Source organism: Ursus americanus, chromosome 22 (assembly GCF_024610735.1).
Source record: "Ursus americanus isolate L20-20 chromosome 22, mUrsAme1.1.p, whole genome shotgun sequence".
Classification (NCBI taxonomy): domain Eukaryota; kingdom Metazoa; phylum Chordata; class Mammalia; order Carnivora; family Ursidae; genus Ursus; species Ursus americanus.
The window spans coordinates 37910377-37933581 of record NC_142148.1 but is presented as its reverse complement, the minus strand read 5'-3'; the positions used below and the strand labels follow the sequence as shown (position 1 = coordinate 37933581).

The 23205-nt window shown below is 36.8% G+C and overlaps 2 protein-coding genes across 3 annotated transcripts in view; one reads left to right on the top strand and one right to left on the bottom strand.

Moving 5' to 3' along the window:
* MACROD2 (mono-ADP ribosylhydrolase 2) overlaps positions 1-16365 on the bottom strand; it is a 1878458-nt gene extending 1862093 nt beyond the window's left edge. For both annotated transcript variants that reach the window (XM_087853758.1, XM_045805705.2), the window contains exons 1-2: positions 16066-16365; positions 10126-10242 (exon numbers count right to left, since the gene is read on the bottom strand). In XM_087853758.1, the coding sequence (XP_087709884.1) occupies positions 10126-10242; positions 16066-16111 (163 nt within the window). In that variant the 5' untranslated portion in view covers positions 16112-16365. The remainder of the gene's footprint in view (positions 1-10125; positions 10243-16065) is intronic.
* Positions 16366-23125: 6760 nt separating this feature from the next.
* The window catches only part of SEL1L2 (SEL1L2 adaptor subunit of SYVN1 ubiquitin ligase), a 113128-nt gene continuing 113048 nt past the window's right edge, over positions 23126-23205 (top strand). The window contains exon 1 of the mRNA XM_087853757.1: positions 23126-23178. The gene's annotated coding sequence lies outside the window, so the exon portion shown is untranslated. The remainder of the gene's footprint in view (positions 23179-23205) is intronic.

Here is a 23205-nt window from a genome sequence, read left to right as displayed (position 1 = left end):
AATATCTCTTTCAAAGAGAGCTGGGGTAGCAATACTAATATCAGACAAAATACACTTAAAGTCGAAAACCATTACAAAGAATAAAAGATATCATATATTCATAAAAAAGGTCAAGTCATCAAGAACATAAAACAATAATAAATATATATGCACCAAACAACAGAACCCAAATCATATGAAGCAACATTGTCATAATTGAAGGAAAAATACAGATCCATAATTAAAGAGATTTAAAAGTTACACATTCAATAATGGATGAACAGCCAGGCAGAAGACTAATAAGGAAATAGAGGACCTGATAATCACTATAAACCAAATGTACCTAATAGACATATATAAAACATTTATCCAACAATAACTTTTTTCTCAAGTGCACGTGGAATATTACCCAGGATGTTATGCCATAAAACAAATCTCAAAAGTATAAAAAAAGATTGAAATCATAAAAAGAATCTCTTCTTGTCATAATGGAATAAAACTAGAAGTCAATAACAGAAGGAAAATTAGAATATAAATAAGTATGTGCAAATTAAACAACATGCTTTTGAACAATGGGCACAGAAAAAAATCAAAAAATACATGGAGACAAATGAAAATACAACATATAAAAACTTATGGCATGAAGCAGAAACACTGTTGAAAGAAATTTATAGCTCTAAACATACATATTGAAAAAGAAGATCTCAAATCAATAATCGAATTTTGCACATCAAGGAATTAAAAAAAAAAAGAACAAGCTAAACAGAAAGCTACCAGAATAAAGGAAATAATGAAGACTAGTGGAGATAAAGAATAAAAAAATTAGAAAAGATCAACAAAACTAAGCACTGGCCTTTTGAAAAGATAAAATTTACAACCTTTAGTTATACTAAGAAAACTGAAATTACTAAAATAAAAAATAAAAGTAGGGACAAAACTACAAACTTTACAAAAATAAAAAGTATTAAAGAGAATACTGTGAACAGTTATACACCAACAACTTGGATAACCTAAATGAAATGGACAAATACCTAGAAACACACCTAGAAAAAAACTGATTCATAAAAAATAGAAAATCTAAATAGGCCTATAAGTAACTAATAAGGAGACTAATTGGCATTCAGAAACCGTGGGAACCTCCCCCCACCCAAAAAGATAATGTCAGGACTAGATGGTGTCATTGGTGAATTCTACCAAACATTTAAAGAATTTACATTAACCCTCAAACTCTTAAAAAAAAAAAAAAAATGAGGAGGGAAAACTTGCTAACACATTCTATATAATCATTACCAGCATTACCCAATACCAAAGCCAGAAAAAGGAACTACAAGAAAACAGACCAATATCCCTTATGAATAACAATGCAAATATCCTCAACAAAATACAAATTGAATTTAGCAGCTTAAAAGGAATACATACCTTTGTATTGAAAAGGAAGAAATAAAATTATCTCTGTTCACAGATAACATGATGTAGAAAACCCAAAGATTATTAGTTTGAATTCAGCAAAGTTGCAGGATACAAAATCAACACACAAAGATCAGTTTTGTTCCTGAGTACTAACAATGAACTACCAATAAGCAGTGAAAGAAAACAATTCAATTTATAATAGCATCGGAAAGAATAAAATACTTAGTAATAAACTTAACTGGAGGTGAAACACTTGTATGCTAAAAACTACAAAGCACTGCTAACAGAAAATATCCCTTTATATTTTATCATTAAAAAAAAAGAAAAGGACAAGCATTGACAAGAACATGGAGGAACCCCTGTGCGTGGCTGATGAGAATGTGTAAAAGGATACAGCCACTGTGGAAAACAGTTTTGTGGTTCCTCAAAAAGTTAAAATACAGAATTATCATATAATCTAGCAATTCCACTCCTAGTTTACATACCCAAAAGAACTGAAAATAGAGACTCTGATGATACTTACACACCAAGTCCACAGTAGCATTATGCACAATAGCCAAAAGGAGTAAAAAAACCTAACATCTATCAAGAGATGAATGAATAAACAAAATGTTACAGTAAAATATTATCCAACCTCAAAAGAATGAAATCTTAATACATGCTACAATATGGATGAACCTAGAAAACATGCTAATATAAGCCAGACATAAAGAATATTGTATTATTCTACTTATGTAAAGTCTAGTACAGGCAAATTTATGGAGACAGAAAACAGAACAGAGATTACCAAAAGCTGTGTGAGAGGGGAGGATGGGGAGTTATTTAATAGGTGCAGTTATTTAATAGGTGCAGTTTCTACTCAGGAAGATGAAAAGATTTTTGGAAACGTACTGATAATGGTTGCACAACACTGTAAATTTACTTAAAGCCACTAAATTGTACACTTTAAAATGGTTAAACAGATTCTGAATACACTTAAGGATCAAGTCAAGTTACCAGAAATTTGAACTAGTTTCTTAGGTTGCCAGGTACACTTTTTTATATCTGTCCAGCCACATACTACCCAAACAAGTGGAAGAATTCAGACACAATAGAGCATTTATTTTTTGTGTTTGTCAAAGACACTCATAACTATGGCTAAACTCAATACTCTCAGGAGTCACACAATTTCTACTATCATTAAGACAATCACAGTGTCAGGCACCTGGGTATCTCTATACAGGTACACCCATTATTTTAACAATCAAATAAGATAAATATCTACAACCCCATCCTATCTATATTGAGGATGGATAGACTATGTCCTTATATGGAGACTGACTTCCTGCCATGTTGCTGGAGCTCGTTGCCCTCCACCATCCCTCCTTGAGTCCCCTCTTTCTTTCTTATGTCCTCACACCTTTCTCCCAGGCTGCCCCAAAATTTAAAATTCCTCTGTTTTTGTCTTTTCTTTCCAGACTTCTCATATCCACACAAGGTCAAGGTATTTTCCTCAAAGTCATCTCCTCTGCTGTGTGAACTATGCTATTCCCATAGTATGTGAAAACTGTTCAGTCAACTCCTACTTTAAACAATTCTTCCCTGTCAATGACATTAAAATTCATACACAGTGAAGACCAGAGACTTTTAATTCACTTGCTATTTACTCTTACTAAGTGCTAAATAAAAGTTATAAATTTTAAAATATTAGTTTTTAATTCAGAAAGTATTTTGTTTTAGATGCCCTCATTCTTCTCAAATCTGACAGTACAAACTTCAAAATTCTTAAATCAATATACACTCATAAAGGAAACAAAAATAGTCCTGATGTTTCCAAAACCAATTGTTTAAAAAAAAAAAAATCTTCCTTGAACAGTTGTAATTTCACTTAGTATGCTTAAAACAAACTGCTAAATGGATACGTTCACAAGGACCTCCACTAGACCTTATAAAATTTCAATAACCCATTCACAATTCCTACCCTTTTAAAGCAGACAGGCCAAATTCAAAGTAGACATGTAGTTACAGTTACAGGAATAGAAAAAAAAAATCTATGTTATAGTATACATTGGTTAAGAACATAGATGTCACTAGGAGTAGTGAATAAAGAGTCATAAGGAGTTTCCTGCAAGAGAAAGGTGCATTCTAGAATAAGAAGGGAAATCTTTGGAGCTACGCGGCCTATTGATATCCTATCTCAATTCTCATGACCTTAGGATGGAGAAATAATCAGTCCCTACGTGGCAAGTAACAAATGAAGAGACAAGTTTAGGGACGTCACAGGTTCTCTCCGGCTAGGACACATAATAGCAGAATTGGGATCTGATGCCAGCAATGTTTAATCCCAAAACTTCTGCACTCCCACAGTTAACACGCAAGAAACATATATATCAAATTAATGGCAATCACTTGCATTATTACATGTCTAATGAGTTTTTAGTATAAAGCCTCAACTTATGCACACAAACACATACACCCTGAAAGAGTTCTACTTTTGCAACATCTTTGTTGGTAATGGAAGCACAAAAAATAATTGAAGAATAAGCCAGAGTGGTCTTTGTTGCCTGAGGCAAAAATAGATTCCTGGTTTTTTAAATTAATTTTAAGATCATATTAAAGGGGGAAAAATCAACACCCACTCAAAATAAAAGATTTCTCCCTAAGGGTGCCTGGGTGGCTCAGTCGGTTAAGCATCTAACTCTTGATTTCCACTGAGGTCACGATCTCAGGATCCTGAGATCAAGCCCCATGTCTGGCTCCTTGCTGAGCATGGAGCCTGCTTGAGATTCTCTCTCTCTCTCCCTCTCCCCTTCCCCCTGCCCATGTGCACACACTCTCAAAAAATTTTTTTAAAAATTAAAAAGATTTCTATCTAGAAGCTAAGGAGTTTTGCTCTCAGCCTTCTTCTTCTACAGATCATTTTACTTTTAAAGTATAGTGCTTAAACTGAATATAAAAGGGAATCAATATCAAAAAATTAAACGGGAAATATTCCTTTCCAATATTTGTATCCCTACTAAATTCTGTTTTAAATACCATTTTCCTAACTATTGAGTCATTTTAAATTGTGCTCTTCCAACTAACAACATCACATATTTAATTAACTAATGTAGTTAACATCGTTTAAAAATCTGGGGCAGAGCCCACCTCATCATAGTTACTAAATTTTTTTTTTAATTCCTTTACCATTATGGTCCCTCACCCCTCTCCATGTAATACTCAGTAACATAAGTAATTAAATTCTTATTTCCTCATTTTTAGTGATTAATAAAAATATTAACATTCAAAAAAGTTATTGTAAATTTACTAAGGATAAAAATACCGGACTATGCACCAAGATCAAAATATTAAGACACACTTTTTTTGATGATTTCTAAATATCAATAGTCAAGTTGGTACACAGGTAAAATACAACAAAATTCAATACCCACACTGAAATAAGATCTCAGTGACTGAGAGATTGAGGAGTTTGGACTTAATTTTTATTTTTTTGGTCAGCCATTACCGCTTGTGGAAATAATTTAACAGAAGAAATTAGAAGAAATTAATGAAAATGAGAGCAAATAATGTTCAACTTCTAAGCTAACAATGCTAGTATTTTCAATATGAAAGAAAGATTACGCACATGCCTCTAGTCAACCCACAATCTCAAAATATTTTTGTATACCTCAAAAAGTGGAGATTCACACAAAGACTTCACAGTTCAGACCATTTCTAATTAAGTGTTTCGAATGACTATAAATTAGATTTGAATATATATAAGATATGAAATATATCAAGATATGAAATATTAAGTTTTTTCCTGACTGAACCATTTTTTTTAAAAATTGTCATACCTGAGTAAAACTGCATATTTTTCATCTAACTCATCTTCATAATTTATTATATTTTTCCTCCTTTGCTGTTCCATGTAAACGTTAAAAGTAATGGCTCAAACATCTAAACTTACAGCTGTAGCTATTTTCCCTCATACCAGTAAAACAAAATTAGCATAAAAATAGCGGAGTCTTTGCCAATCCTTTGCTCCATCCAAAGAAAGTAACAACAATGCTTCTTTGGTATTTTAGAAGAACTTTAGCTTGGAAGTAATGGAGAACAGAACACATACAAATTAAACCTGAGGACTTTCATCCCTACAAAGAAAACAATGCCATCTTTCTATCATATCCATCCATCCATCCATGTATCTATATATGTATCTATATTTGTCTTTCTACTACACCCTAAGACTAAAATTAAGTAATTGTATGTTTTTACGTGAGAGCTATACTTTAAAAATGCACATACACACACACACATCCTTTGTAGACTGTTAACCATTGAGGTACTCCCACTTAATATACATATGTGGCAGGAAGAGAGAGAGAGAGAGATTCAAAATGACAGTCAAAAATTAAAATTAGGGGTGTCTGGATGGCTCAGTCAGTTAAGCATCCAACTCTTGATTTTGGCTCAAGTCATGATCTCAGGATCATGAGAACCAGCCCTGCATCAGGCTTCTTGCTCAGCATGGAGTCTGCTGGAGATTCTCTCTCCCTCTCCCTCTCCCTCTGCCCCACCCACTGCTCACTCTCACACATTCTTTCTCTCTAAAATAAACAAAAAAAAATTAAAAAGAAAGAACTTTTTTATTACCTATGGAAGATTTCAGGAAATCAATTCAATTTAAAAACTGGTAAATAAAAGGAGTCTGGCATTTATTCTGCCTTTTCTGTATAAATTGCATTACATGGAAATAAAAAAGTTGTTAAGAGAAGTTCTTTATAGCAGTCCAAATAATAAATGAAGAATGATAAAATCAGAATAAGACCATTCTGCAACCTCTAATAAAATAATGGATCTAAGCAATGATCATCAGTGGCTGTGAAAACCATTAGATGAAAAGCTGATAGGGGCGCCTGGATGGCTCAGTCCTTAAGCGTCTGCCTTCGGCCCAGGGTGTGATCCCAGAGCCCTGGGATCGAGCCCCATATCAGGCTCCCTGCTCTGCTGGGAAGCCTGCTCCTTCCTCTCCCACTCCCCCTGCTCGTGTTCCTTCTCTTACTGGCTGTCTCTGTCAAAGAAATAAATAAATAATCTTTAAAAAAAAAAAAAAGAAAGAAAAAGAAAAGTTGATAGGGAACTTTACAATGGATAGATAAGGCTGGCAATACTTGAACCTAGTGATCAGTCTTATCAACACAGACAGGTAACCAAACATTATGTGTCTTGTGATATTATGCAAAAGAAGGTATAATAATTTCTAAAGTATTCTTTAAAAGAAAATTAAACCCAAGTCTGATCAAGCCTCTGGATTTAACTACCAGCTCATAAGAAACACTGTGGACAGAGGAACATGTTAAATGACACTACAAAGATACAGTCAGCAAAATTCAAAATGTGAAAAATTCTGTGAGACAAATAACCTACTTTATTTATCAAATAAATTACAAGGGGTAGGAGAGAGGATAGAGAGAAAAGGAACTATACATTAAAAGAGACTTAGAAATATAGTAAATGCAATATGTGGACTCTTTAGATCTTAAGCAGACCTATATCAAAAAAAAAAAGCAAAATCCTTTATGAGACAATTGTAAAATTTTTAATACTAATTATTTAATTACATTAAAGAATTGTTAATTTAGATGTGATGACAATGTTGTGGTTATAGTAAAAAAACAACAAATGTGTCCCTATCTTTTAGAGATATATGCACGCATATATTTACAGATAAAAGTGATATGACATACAGGAATTGCTTCAAAATAAGTTGGGAAAAGGTGTGGGAAGCACTGGTACAGATGAAATAAAATTGGCCATGTTTTAACTGTTGAAACAGGGTGATTAGTGTACAAAGGTTCATTATACTACTCTGTTTTTATAAATGTTTTTAAATGCTCATTTTAAAGTTTGAAAAAAAAATACAGAATTCTCCTTCATAGACAGTTAACCTCTGAGGTATTCTTATTTAACATACTAATTGCGCTCACCTACCCATGAGGCATTATGGCAGGTGTTAAGACACAGTATAGTGAGAGACAAGCATTTTAAAATTCCTTTCAACAAAGCAACTGACAAATGAAAGAGAATTATTAATTAAGTAGAAGTATATAATTTCAGAGATTTGCCAATAGCAGTTAACAAATATGAACACGAACAGTAAGAAAGCAGGTTGTGGGGGTAGGGGTTTTGTTGTTTGTTTTTTTTTTTGGTAATCATCTCCCTATTTCCTCCTTTCTACACAAACAATGATTTTATATTTGTCGATTTTTGGTTTCCTTTTTTAGGAGGCCTTACAATCAAAATTATGACAAACACATTCAACTACTCCCCAGCTTATTTAACTTTCTACTACAATAAAATAACAAAAAGCATTTAATTAAAGTAAAGCAAAACTGAACAAAGTAAGAAAAAAATTAAAAACAATAGCTTGAGAACTTTCCATGTAATCCTGGATATCAAGGCCAAAATGTCCTTCTCTAAAAATGTAAGTAATAATGATAAACTACAACACTTGAAATTGGTATACTGTGCAAGCTCAATAAATACCTAAAAAATTTAGGTATTATAAAAATCCAAACCTACTTACATACATATACATTTATAAAGAGTAGCTTAAACATTTCAAAATAAAATATAAACTATAGTCGTCATTTATTATTTTTTAATTTATATTCTTAAAGGATCTTTCAAACAGTTAAAATACTAAAACTCTTTGTTTATATTTTAATGTAACTGCGCACTGGACAGGTAACACTGGAAGAAAGCACTTTCGAAAGATATATATTATATAAAGAAATAAATAGATACTTCTTGTCGAATGAGCCATTCTGTTGCATGAAAAACGAAGAGGCTAGTCACTAATTTCTAGGTCACAACAGGGGAGCAAGTAACATTAGATGAAAAGAAAAAAACAGTATTCAAAAGAAATATAATTTTGATCATACCACCTCACTCCCCATGAAAAACTTTCAGTTCAGAAAAGCATGAAGGAAAAAAGTGAAATACATAGAGGAGTTGTAACCACTTACAAAGCTCATATTGGGAGACGGGAGTAAATACACAGGATCCTATTAGGGAATAACAATGGCAGATGTGATTCAATGTATTTTTCTGATTTAGGGGACATGTTTTGGTGTGTGGTATCTCTACAAACACCCAACTATAAGTTCTCTGATAACCCAGTTCAACCCTGCACTGTTATGTGTGTATTCAAATAGAAGCAGCCAACATAAAGTCCAAGCCTTTATGCAGAGGCAAGCAGACCAATATTGGGCAATACAACCTGGGTATCTCTACTGCTTTGTCAATTGTTTTGACAGCAACAGGAATCTACCTCTTCCTGAGAGGCAAAATTGTTTTAAAAGAACATCAAGTACTACATCCTTAGAAAAGTGACCAGTTAAAACAGCAACTAAGAAAGAAAATCAAATGAATTAAGTACTGGAAAAAGAGAGATTTACTAGCCATAAAAAATGGTGCCTAAGTATTTGATACCAGTGTCTTACTAAAAAAGAAGAATAACTGAGACCCAAACATGAAAAGGCACATGGTCCTAGATCAATCAAGGCCCAAATTCTGTCCTTTTGCTCTCTGGCTCTACATTCTTTTCATTACATAGCACTACCTTCTCTTTCAATGAATGGGGTCTTAATTAGACCATTAATAAAAAAGCTTGCATTTACTGAAAACCCTGGGCAAGCAGGTTAGATGTGTATGTCCCAATCAGCTTGCCCAATGACTCCATCAGAACATGAGGTGGAACTACTACCCCACTTGCCCAAGTTCACATACGTTTTCAAGCAGAGCAAAGAAAAATAAAAATTCTGTCTAAAATGCAAACACTCAGGTAAATGTATTCTCTTCACAGACACCAAAGCCTAACTGGGCCACTGTTTCCCAGATTTGTCCACAGGAATTCCATTATTAATCTTCTTCTTCTGAACCCACAGTATCTTGTATAGTTCCATCAATCTAAGACCAGAACCTGTGCAATTAGCATTTCCAAGTTCCTTTCATAAAGTTACCTTTCTTTCTCATTTGCTAAGTATCCTAAAAAGCACCCTATTTCTTCTAAGCTTCACATCCAGACCATTAACATCAAAGAGTGCTAATTCAGAGGTAAGCATAATAAGCATCCATTAAATCTATCATGCTGTTTTTTAGAATTTTTTCCATGTACCTTTCCAATACTTAAAATTTTATTTATATGCTAACACACATCTTCACTCAAACAATCTAGACTCTCATTAAATCATAAAGACTTTGAGAGTAAATTCTGTCATACAAATACTTTACATGCAGATATAATACCACACCATACAAAATCTATATTCTTTTCTAAAACTATGGGAAATGTTAGTTTTTCTCTATTCTTCCTAATATACTTTCAACTGTATCCAATCCTTAGAATAACTTGAAGAAACCTGAAGAAATAAATGAACCTAATCAAAACAAACTCAAAAGGCCACACCACCAAAGCATCACATCCTTAATATTATTTGCTCCAAGAACAACTGCAGAATAATTTTTCAAAAGTGCCATAATATAAATGTGGTCCATTATATTGTAACATGAATTATGTTAATATAATTTCCTAAGTTTAAATAACATACAATAGATTGCTAAAAACAACTGAATGACAACCAATCATTTCAAACTGCAAAAATGTCATCTCTTTCCTGAATTCCAGTTACTCATTTCTATCAATAATTGTCATGCAGAAGTCATAAATAAATGGCAACATTATCTACCTGAAAAATATTCTGAGAAACTTACCATCATTTTGGCTCTTGCCCTTCATCTCCTCCTTCCACGATAGGATGGTGTTCAGGGGAACATAGTCCCTTATGTATTCTTTGCGTCTCTCCTCTAAGGTCATCTTCAGTAAACGTTCTTGCAAAATAAAAGCAGAATCTCCATTTGTATTTAACTTTTAAGTTCAGGAATTATTCTATAATTTAGATATTAATCATGTAAACAAACCAAAGAACTGGTTGGGCTTGAGAAACATCAAAATGAAAATCTAATGACTCCATATCTGAATGTTAAAAATTGTCACATTAATACTATATTACCGGGGGGGGGGGTGTTCAGAGCCTGATGAAGAAGACTCTTATCATAGTTCAAGAAATAAATGAACTCCTTCAATCAACATATATTAACAGTCTACTATGTGCCAAGTAAAATGTTTATATACTGCAGGTACAAAGATGATCCTTAACATTGAGGAGTACACAAGACAAAATAAGCATGGATAATATACAAAGTAATAGCTACATAAATAAAACACAAAATCCTAAGACGGGTATGTACAAATGCTAAGAGCACAAGAAAGGCAGCCACCACAGTATTTCCTTAATTCAAACATGCCATCAATAATAAAAGTGCACTTTGAATTTAGTAATAACTCTGTGGAGGTAATTAAACACTACTTTCAATATACATCTTGATAAGATTAAAATAAAAAATGCATCTTAGAATTAGTGACAATATAAAAAATATTTTTTAAAATGCATCTTAGAATTAAGAACGGTAAGTTCTTTATAAGTGCCAGGTACTTCACACATATAATTTCATGGAAATGATCTTTCCAACAACTCAGCAAAATTGATATTATTATTATTATTATGTAGATAGGGAAATTAAGCACATCAAAATTCAGTAGCTGTCCAAAGCAAGAAAGCTTTCCATTAAAATCCAGTCAGATATCTCCAGTAGTCAAAAACTATAGCCTATACTATTAGTCACTACAGTGTACTACTTTCACAGGAAAAGCTCCTCAAAAGAGGCGATGTGTTTCTTTTTGTCAGCTGTCATGTATCCTATACTTTACCAAACATCCCCACAATGTAAAGAGATTGACAGTCGTACTCTCTCCAACTGTCTTTTAGCGTACTACAAAGTGAATGGATTTAAGGATAGTATCTAGTTTTAGGTGTCTAACCCTCATAAAATAATCACTTTAAAAGATTCATTCCAGAAATAAACTGCAGAAGGTATTAATATAAGTGAACAGGAAATAGGAGGCCAACATTTTTCCCTGCTCCTAGAACTAGCTTTTCTTTAGTCATGTTGAGGTAATAATATTAATAAGGTATTTTAACCAGATGTGATATAATCAAATCACAACACTACAATATTCAAGTGTCAACACCATACTGCAAAAGGGCATTCAAGCTGAAATCCAAGAATCTGGAATTCAGGAAAGACCTAGCTAGCCTAGAGATTTTGGAAATTATGACCAAAACTTCTGGTCCCAAAGGAAGTTCATAGGAAAAGGTAAGGAATGTGATCAAACCTCAAAAAAAACAACTAGCGGGTGGACACAAAGAGGGGGAAAAATGAAATAAAACTTAGATGTCACTGAAGGTATAAGGTGAATCAAAGTGCCAATGATGTAGAAACCAGCAGAGAAAAGAGTTTGAATAAGAAGAAAGGAGTGGGGGGATGGGGTAACTGGGTGATGGACATTAAGGAGGGCATGTGATATAAGGAGCAGTGGGTATTATATATGACTGATGAATCACTGTATTCTAATACTACTAATAGTAATAATAAACTAATAATACACTATGTTAATTGAATTTAAATCAAAAAATAAAATAAGTAGAAGAAATACTCTCAATTGCTACAGGAAGATCAGGAAGAATAAAAATTAAAAAGCCATTGGTTTATCAATTGGATCACCAACAGCACTGAAAAGAGAGCAAAATGGTTAACAGAGCTGACTGGATTTTAATCCCAAACCATACAAATCTATGCGATCTTGGATTACTTAATCTCTTTATGTCTCAGTTTCTTTTTGAGGTAGGTATTATACACAATTTATAGATGAGGCAATTAAGCTAGAGAGGTTGAATAACTTACCTAACATTCCACAGCTTATAAACAGTACAAGATTCAAACCAAACAAATGTTCAAAGCCCTTGACACTACAGTATACTACCTCATAGAGTTGTTGTGAAAATTAAATGAGGTAATCCATGTAAAGTACAGTAGTCCCCCCCTTATCTGCAGTTTTGCTTTCCATAGCTGCAGTTATCCATAGTCAACTGCAGTAGGGAAGAAGACAATCCTCTCTGACATACTGTCAGAAAGTCAGTGGTAGCCTAACACTATGTCATGTCATTCACCTCACTTCACTCATCACACAGGCATTTTACCATCTCACGTCATCTACAGTACAATAAAATATTCTGAGATGCCACATTCACATAACTTTTACTATAGTATATAGTCATAACTGTTCTATTTTATTATTAGTTACTGTTAATGTTACTGTGTCTAATTTATAAATTAAATTTTATCATAGGTACGTATATACAGAAAAAAACCATAGCATATATAGTGCTCAGTACTATATGCAGTCTTAAGCATCCACTGGGGGTCTTGGAACAAATCCCTGTAAATAAGGGGAGACTACTGTACTTAGAATAGTGCTGGGCACACAAACAGGACTCAAATAGTAACTCTTTTTATATTAGTACCACACTGTTACTACTGAGTGAATTTAAGAACATTAGTTTCACGAGAGTATAGCTGAGATCCAGGACACTACGAGTGAACTGAGGAAAAGAAGTGAGAACAGCAACTCCAAGATGAAGCCCTTTGGAAAGAAGGGTATTTTAGGGTAGAGACTAGAGTATCATTATAAGCTGAGGAAGGGAACCAAAAGACACTGACAAACTAAATATACCCAAAAGGGAATAGATGATAGCACAAGATCTTAAGGAACACAGGAGATGAGACAAAGAGCGTAAGAAAAGTGCTTCCTTTAAGACAAAAGCAGAGCTGAAAGGACAAAGAACAAGAAATGGACAGAGGAAGATGTTAGGGCCGTTCATGTTATATGACATGTATTTTCTAAATGAACTAAAAGGAGAAGTCACCTGTGTAACATAGGAGGAGGGGGTCCTAATGGAATAGGAAGCTTGAAGGAAACGGTAAATTTGGAATACTCACACAAAGGAGGAAAAGGGATGACTAGCACTTACCAAAGCACTACTAAAAGAGTTCAGATCACTAATATAGAAATACTGCAGTTAGCAGTGATCAGGTTGAGAGATATTATGAAGCAACTTGTAGTTTTAGTAAATGTCAGAAGGTAATATAGAAATGCAACCTGGCCTCTGTCATTCCATTTATTTAAACATTTAAGTATGAACACTTAGAAAAGAAACAAGATCAATAATCAGAAAATAAAACAATGAGATAATATATGTTCCAGTACTTGAAATTATAATACACATTAAGCGGTTTTAAATTAGGGCTCAAAATAATACATCAATAACATTAACATATGTGGACTTAAGAAGTCCTTAGTTACTTGTTTAAGCAATGAAACATACTAAGAACCACAAACATCTATACAGTTTCTTTGGCATTACACAAAACTTTTCCTGAAAGAATGCTTCCCCTTTACAATGAATCTGCTCTATGAACCAAGCATGTAAGTAGACAGACCTACTATTAGATGGCATACTGAGTTAAAGTGTGTTTACAGAATGCCCTGACATTTCAATGAGGTGGATAAGCTTTCCTTTAGATTTAAGTAACAGCTGTAAAACTACAATACCATCCTTGCCAGTGCAATGATAGAAAAAAGGTCATGCATCCCAACAGTTCTTTAATACTACCTACTGTACTAGAAATCCTTAGTTCCTTCTTGATGGTACAATACATACTTTTAAATATTAAACATTCAAAAATAGACAATGATACACTGAGACATACACTAAAGTCTTCAAATCACAGGTTTTTCCTTTAACATTAAACTTCATGCAAAAATAGGTTAGTTTTAGACAAGACAAATTTAATTTGTTAAATACCCTCTTTAATTGTGCATTTGCTTCTTTATTCAGAAAATATTAATTTGGTTACATTTTCCCCTATTGTTAGAAGCAAAAAACCAAAAAACTCAAGACATTAAAGATTCTAAAATGCCTGCTTGCCACTGCCCAAATGTGTAGATGTTAAATAAAGGAAACATTATAACATTGTTACTTTAGGAACATTATTATGACAGAAAAATACTTCTTAAGCAATCACCATAATATCATCAGCAAATCATGTATTGCAAACAATCTCCATGATTTCCATTATTCTGCCTTATTATCAATAAATACAAAACTAACATTCCGAGACCATCAACAAAAAATGGGCACAGATGATCTTTCAATGCTTACAAGGTAAATTGTTGTTAAAAGTGTGATGAAACTAAAGTAACTGCCACTGCAAAAACAAAGATTATCTTACACTACTTTATATATACCAGGCTATTATTCTAGACAGAATTTTTAGTTCTATGTAAGCCCACAATCATTGAGACAATTAAATTACATACAACCTAATATTTCAATATTTTAAAGGCTATTTTAGTTGGATTGTTCAATTATGTTAAATCTTCACAGTAGTTAATTTGAAAGAAATCCCCTCCTCATCCCTTTCCTTCTGCATTGTAGGCCCTCTATAAAGGATTCTTTTTCCACATACATTCTCTTTCTCACGTCCACTGTTTGTCCTTAGTGTTTATAAAGGCCAGGACTTGCAAAAAGAATCTACAGGTTTTAAAGAGCTATATCAAGGAAATCAACTCTCAACCTAATCACCCCATAACCCTTCTAATATGAAGAAGATGGGATACTTCGGAGAGATCTGCACTATCCTTACCCGACCTCACTCTGGATACACAGATTTAGTCTATGTTAGCAGAAGCAACGCAAGTACTTTTTGCTACACTTCTGTAAAAAGCTAAAGAATTTTAAAAAAAAAGTGTAAAAAGAATGAAAGAAAAAACTCCAGAGACTAAAGTTTTATCTCGGAATATTATCTAACTATAATGCCAGAGAAAAAAAGAGGAGAGGGAGAAAGAAAAGAGAATTGGATGTGTCTTACAGGAATCAGTGCCACTGTCAACCTAGCTGCTCTGGATCAGCTTTAATATGCACAAAATTCAGGGATAGGTTCATTCATGGAGAGTGATATCAGTTTCACAATCTAACACTGAGCAACTTCTGATTACAAATGGGGATGAAATACACAGAAACTGCGGAGAAAAGCGCATTCAGACTTCTCTGAAAGCACTTATCCTCACGGACAAGACGCCCGTTTTCAGTTTCCCCTACAGTTCCAGGTTTCAAAAGTCACACTGCGGCGCAGAAGGGGCCTAGAGAAGGGGTAAACGCCCGAAGGTGCAGACACTCTGCCAGCTGGGGCGTGCGGGACAGAGGCGAAAAGTGAAGAGATGAGGGTCAGCTGGGCGCTGAGGCGCAGCTGCAGCTGCAGCCCGTGTGCCCGCCGGCGGGCACTTGTGCCCGGGACAACCTGGCCGGGAGTCCGAAAGTCCCAGCTGGTGTCCCGGGAGAGGGTGGGAGACCTGAGCAAGTTGTGCCTCGCCCGAGGACTGTCGCGCCGGGTCCACGCCACCAACCAGGCGAAGGCAGCCCCGCAAGGGGAGAAGGTGACCGGGCGCGGCAGGCAACAGAGGGGCGTGCGCCCACACGTGCGCGAGCTGCAGGTGCCCGGGGGCGGCGCGTGCACGCTGGTGTGCGCGCGCGTGTGCGCGTGTGTACACACGGACTCGCGAGGGAGGCGGCACCGGCCGGGCGGGCGCGAGGCGGGAGCTCGGGCGGAGGGCGCCGCGGCACACACAGCCCTGACCCCCGCCCCCACCCGACCCCCACCCCCCGCACCCCCAGGACTCGACGGGCCAGTTACCTTTCTCCTCTCTCCACACCTTTTTCTTCTTGTTGCTGGGGTACATGTTGCCGTGGGGGTGGCTGGCTTTAAGCTGCAAGTTCCCCAGGCTCACGGGCAAACAGGGTGTGTGTGGAGTGGGAGGGGTGGGAGGGGGCACTCGGGAGGAAAAAAAGTGCAAAAGGCTCCGGGTCCCGCGCCACTCGCCAATCGCCGCCCTCTTCCCTCAGCCCGCGCTCGGCTTCGGCTCCCACCCGCCTCAGCCCCGCGGCCGCCGCCACAGCAGCACCTCAGAGCCTGTCAACTAGGTCACGCCTCGCGCTAACCTAACACCCGCGCAGGCCCCGCCTCCCAGCCGCGAGCCAACGACGCCTCCCATTGGCTGCACCGCCCGCCGCTCTCCGCGTTCCAGTCTCCGCGCGCCCCTACTTCGGCCCCAGGGCGCACGCGCAGGCGCAGGCTCGGGCCAGACGCCGAGGACGTTAGGGAGCCGGAGGGGGCGGAGCCAGGGCTCGAGGGGGCTGAAGATGCCCTCGCGTTAGGGGGGCGGGGCGTGGAGAGGACGCCTGGGAGGAGCGTGAGGCTGCTGGCGCTTCCCCCGGCTTCGCCGCGCTGGGAGAACCTGAGGGCGTGGCCTAGAGGTCCAGGTGCGCTAGGTGACTGGCGAACCAGAGGGCGAAAGCTGCCTCTGGAGCTGGAGGATGTAAAAGTGGGAGAGGAATTGAGTCAACGCGAATTGTCCATGTTTACTCTAACTGACCCGTCTGGATGGATTTTACCAGATAATCTGAAGCTTTCCTCTTGGTGAGTAAATATAACCCAAAGAAGTGAGAGGATTGGGAAATAGTTCCGAACCTTATACAATCAGCTCCTCAACCTTGTAGTAAAAACTACAGTTTTCGCTGGAGTGTTGTGAAGTTTGGAAAGAGCAGAGATAAACTGGACTAAATCAGGGTTTTAGAAACTTAGTGGCCAACCAAAATGTTATATTGGAAACAAAAATCTTACATCAAAGCAAATTCAAGTGGCCGTCAACCAGAGCCAAGACATCTTATCCTTTGGTTCTTCCAATTGCTTCAACTCAAGGCACTGGGCTAAAGGGCTGCCTTGATTCCAGGTAATACTCATCTGTTGGTGTCCTGAAAATCCAGTTCGGATAGAATCCACCCCAAGAGTAGAGTGACCTAGAATTTATAGGAGGTTTGACAACTCCCTCCCCCAAATGTATTGCATTTCTAAATATCAGACCATCTACAAGGCTGATTTGGTGGATGTAGTGAATCCACATTTATTTGACGATTGGGGTTGCCATATTATCTATGTAGTACTTAAGCCAGGTGTGTAAGAGCTAATATTTGCAATACCTTTTTTAGTAATAAAAGAAAAAAAGGAAAAAAGAGGAAGGTCCTATTAAGGATTGTAAAAAAAAAAAGAAAGAAAGAAAAAAGAAAAGGAAAAAAAAACTGTTTTGAGTAACAGGACACTCATGAGTATGATTCATGATGTACTAAGGTAATAATTATTTTAACATTCTCTGCTTCTGTTTTTCTTTTAATGTTGTGAATTTGGCTGGGAGAAATAAGGAGGGGTTCAAGAAGAAAGTGACACTTGGGCTAGTAATAAAAATATGCACTTATTTTTTGGCAATGGAAATAAAAGGAGGGCTGTGATTCAAGACCCATTACAAAAGTAGAATCAATAAAAATTGGTAATGGAATAGATTTTGGGAACAGGATGAGGAAGAGAAAGGAGATAAGAGTTTCATGGAATAGTTTAAGAGGAGAATAGCACTATTATTAATAATATTAGGCAATACAGGAGCAGTTGCAGATTTTGTGAGAAATATATTGAGTTCTTATTTAGAAATGCTACATGTAAAGCATCTGCAGGAAAGTGCATCAGACTGGGCACTATCCCTTTTGTTACAAGAGGGAGGCTGTTTTCACCACAGCCTAGAGTCCACCTATGCTTTCTTAGAAACCTTACCCTGATTATTCTTTGTTTCATGTCAACTCAAGGAACTAGAGCCATACATCAACTTTGAAACTTTCTCAAGTCTCTTTCATGTTAAAAAAAAAAAATTCCTCCTGTGATTCCACAACACCCTCCAGCTACTGCTTCTCCTTCCTTTTCAAAAGGTTGTCAATACCTGCTGTGTCAATTTCCTTACATCCCACTTTCTGCTTTTCAGTCCACTTTCTTCTTTTTTTTTTTTAAGATTTTATTTATTTATTTATTTATTTGACAGAGATAGAGACAGCCAGTGAGAGGGGGAACACAAGCAGGGGGAGTGGGAGAGGAAGAAGCAGGCTTCCAGCAGAGGAGCCTGATGTGGGGCTCGATCCCAGAAAGCCGGGATCACGCCTTGAGCCGAAGGCAGACGCTTAACAACTGAGCCACCCAGGCGCCCCTCAGTCCACTTTCTTCTGGGTTCTATCTTATTAACCAACTGAAATACCTCTTATTAAGATGACCAGTGACTTTCATGTGCTATTGAATGGACATTTTTCAATCTTTCTCTTACAAGATCTCTCAGCAGCATTTAACCCTTAACCTCTCATTCCTCCTTGCAGCATTCTTTCCCTTTAATTTTTCTCACCCTTCTGAGATTCCTCCTGTATGGGCATTCCTTCTCAATTTCCTTTACTGGCCCTTTTTCCTTTTCAGCCATTTCATTTTGGAGTTTATTAAGACTTAGTCTTAGCCCTTTGTCTCTTTTCACTTTATACTTTTTCTTTGAATAATTTCATCCATACTCATGGTTCAGGTATAACAGTGATTCTCAACCAGGGGCAGTTCTGATCCACAGGGGACACTGGCAGTGTCTGGAGACATTTTTAGTTGTCCCAACTGGGAAAAGAGTGCTACTGGTGGCTAGTGGGCAGAGGTCAAGGATGTTGCTAAGCATCCTAAAGTGCATGGGACAACCCCCACAACAAAGAATCATCTGGCCCAAAATTTCAACTCCACTGAAGTTGGGAAACCCTGAGTTACACCAATGACTCAAAAAATTATCTTCAACAAAAATTTCTTCTTGAACTTTTTTTTTTTTTTTAAAGATTTTATTTATTTATTCGACAGAGATAAAGACAGCCAGCGAGAGAGGGAACACAAGCAGGGGGAGTGGGAGAGGAAGAAGCAGGCTCATAGTGGAAGAGCCTGATGTGGGGCTCGATCCCATAACGCCGGGATCACGCCCTGAGCTGAAGGCAGACGCTTAACCGCTGTGCCACCCAGGCGCCCCTCTTCTTGAACTTTTAACCTATACATGCAACCATGATATTAAATATCAACTTTAAGAGGCAGTGTTATGTACCGGTTAAAAGCCACCTGAAACTAGACCATCTGGATTCAAATCCTGAGTTCACCCTTATTGATTATGTGACCCTTGGCAAGTTACTCAGTCTCTACACCTTGCTTTTTTAATTATTATATGGATATGATAATAGAGTATCTACCTTGATTGATGTGAGGATGAAATGAGTTAAAACACATGAAGTGACTAACAACTAGTAAATGTGGCAGAGATGTTCACTAATACAATTTTCTCTCTCTTGACCCATAGGAAGACTATATTTCCCAGCATCCCTTGAAGTTAGATAGGACATGTGACTGCATCCTGGATGGGTTATAAGGCAAGGGTGATGTATGCCACTTCCAGGCCTAACCATCAAATCCTCTGTACAATCACCCATATTCTCTCTTTTCTTCCCATGGTGATCTCAGAAGCAGCATCTCAAGGAGGAAGGAGCTTGGATCCCTGAATCAATGCTTGAAGGAGTATCTCAGGGATCCAAAAATACCACATTGGACTATGATATAAACAAGAAACCTTTATTATGTTAAGGCATTGATATTTAGAGGATATTTGTTTCAGCATTAAGTATTAATTTCTTCTGGCAAAATACCATTATCATACAAGAGTATTAAATATCAATCTTTAATGTCTCAAAAGTACCTAAAATCTACCATATACCACACTGAACTCATGATCTTTCCTCCACACTTAGATTTCTTCCCAGGTCCCCTATCTCTTTGAATGGCTTCATCACTCTTTCAGTTGAACAATCAGGAACCCTAAACACCATCCCTGATACCTCTTATAACTTCATCCTCATTTCAAATGAATTGCTATATCATATCAATTTTATCTCCTGTATCACTCTTGAATTGCTCTCCTTTCCAATGGCACTACAGTAAACTGAGTAAGGATTTAACTGGACTATTACAAAAAGCTTCTTAACTTGCCCGCGTGTCTTCTTTTGCCCCTCATATGTCCATTCTCTGCCCTGCATCTGATTTACCTTGTCAAATGTGATCATGTCATCTCACTGGTGTAAATTTTTCAGTGACTTTCTGGTGCTCTTTGCTCTGATCTGAATTGTATTTCCCCAAAATTCATATATTGAAACCTTAGCTGACTGTGTGATTATATCTGGAGATTATTTATTTATTTATTTATTTATCTTTTCCCCCTCCTCCTACACCTACCCCTCACACCTGCCTTTTCACATACAGTGAGAAAGTGGCATCTGCAAGACAGGAAGAGAGCCTTTGCCATAACCAGACTATGCCAGCATCCTGATTATGGACTTCTAGCCCCCAGAACTGTGAGGGAAAAATTCAGCTGGGGCGCCTGGGTGGCTCAGTTGGTTAAGCATCTGCCTTCGGCTCAGGTCATTATCCCAGAGTCCTGGGATCAAGCCCTGCATCAAGCTTCCTGCTCAGGGGGAAGCCTTCTTCTCCCTCTCCCTCTCCTTGCCGCTCCCCCTGCTTGTGCTCTCTCTCTCTTTCTCAAATAAATAAATAAAATCTTTTCAAAAATTCTTTTGTTTAAGCCATCCAACCTACGGCATTGTATTATGGCAGCCCAAGCTGACTACTACAGTCTTATAAAAACTAAATCATTAAGAATGGAGTGCCCATCACCTACCAATTCTGCTCCACCCCCACCACAGAGATGTTGGTAAAACTAAGGAAAAGCACATGTGACCAAAAGGGGTTACACTGGGGAGGTGGTAATGTTAATGTGAAGACTAAGAGAGGAAATAACAAATGAAATTAACAAATGCCTGAAGGAGAGTTACCATTCATCCTTAGCACACAGTAGCTATTCAACAAATGAATGAATGAATGAATGAGGGAGTGATGGAATGAGTGAGAAATTGTGTTCAAGAAAGTAGAAAAATAATTGCAATTTAGTTTCAAGAGAAACCAATAATATATTCTCAAGAAGATGCTTGTGGTCAGAAATGTCAGATACCTCACAAAGACCAACTAGGATGAGAACTGAGAAAATACCATTGGATTTATAGTCTGTAAATCAGTGAAAATAAAAACAATTGAAGAAGTGAGAGAAACAAGAAGTAGTGATTGTGGACTAGTTTTTTTGACATGTTTAGAAGCAAAAGGATAATTACAGGAGATAGTAGTTGAAAGGATACCAGAGTCAAGGTAAAATTTTTCTGAGACATGAAATGAAAAGTGTTTAAGAAGTTTGGTGCAAAAGATTGAAACCAAAAAAAAAAAGAGAGAGAGAGAGAGAGAGAAAAGGACAAATGTTAGAAATACCAGAAAAAGAGAAAGTAAATATAGATAGAATCAAAAACAGAATATAGAAAGGGCATTTCATCTTTTGTGATGAACTAGAAAAAGAATGGAGATTCAAAAAAATTTTAAATTAAAGGAAAGTAGAGGGAAGATAGGTCCAGTGAGCTCAGTTTCAGTAAAAGTAGAGGCAAAATCATCTGCTGAAAGATGCTAATAAATCTGGATCCAAATGGGGAATGAAAAAAAGATTATTTGGAGAATGCTTAACAGATGATACTTAAGAGTTTAAATTATATTTAGGTACTTTTTAAAAGTACAGAAGTTAGGAAAATCCCATTTTCAACTCCCTTGGTGAAAGGAAAACATACTAGGGACTATTCTGAATAATGGTCCCAAAGATTCCCATGACCTAATATCTGAAACCTATGAATGTTATTTCATTTGGCAGAAGGGACTTTGCAGGTATGATTGAGGATCTTGAGATGGGAAGATTATCCTGTATTATCATGGTTGGCCCTAAATGTAATCACAACCTGGAAATTCAAGACAATAAATATGTCTGTTTCTGAAGTAATTACTTATAAACACTGTAAAAGTTTAACATATTTTCAGCATAATTTTCTCAGCTAGCTCCATTCCTTAGATAGTCTTAATATTTCCATGCATTTACCTTAAATATTAATTTTCATTTCTGGTTCTAGCCTTGAGAGTACCCACCTGTAAAATGCCCATATTGTTAAAGATAGTGGAGAAGGTGTTTTTAAATACCTTTTAGTGAAAGTGTAATGAAATGCCTTTTTAAAAAAGTCATTGATCACTAGGATTTGTTTGCTGTTGTCCCAGTAAAACCTCAACAGTTACTTACTCAAACAGAAGATAAACATTTTCACCCAGATAGGGACCAAAGCAGACTTGGTCCATATGTTTCTTGTCCACCATAGCCTTCAGATGTTAGAGTACAAGATGATGTCAGGTTAGCTCATATACTTAACTGTGTTTTCATTTAAGTGCAATTTGCACTGCTGAAGGTAAAATAAAAATAAGAACTTCTAGCAATTCTAAATATTATTTGAACATTATTGAGGAGATGTACAAATTAGACTTCTGGTTTCTTCCTTTCCTTTCAGAGAGCAACTCTTACCTATCTCAAACCTACCCCTTATCTCCTACCAGAGGAGTAGTGGATTAGATATGGTTCCCTCCCCATAGCCTGCTCTCTTCAGCAGCTGCCTTCATTCCAGTTGAAAGGAACTTCCTGGCAGCTCATTGGCCCAAGAGTAAGGAAATGGTTGCTTAGCAACCAAATCCTGACACCCCCCCTCCCCCACAGACCTGAAAAGAGGAAGCTTGTGGGCCAGCCACCTAGTTCTGCCTGTGTTATAGTGAGGAGGAGCTGCTTAGGAGAAGATGAAGCCCTTGTCCCTGTTAATTGAGATATTGATCATTCTTGGGGTCATAATTAAAAGTAAGTTTTTCGGTCCTTATGGTTGTCTATGAGGGTCTTTTCTCTTTAACAGCAGTAAGGGTGGAAGTTGGTGAGAAGATCAGAAGTATCACTATATTCCCAATTGATACCATTTTGGGGTAAGTACTTAAAAATATCCAAGAAGG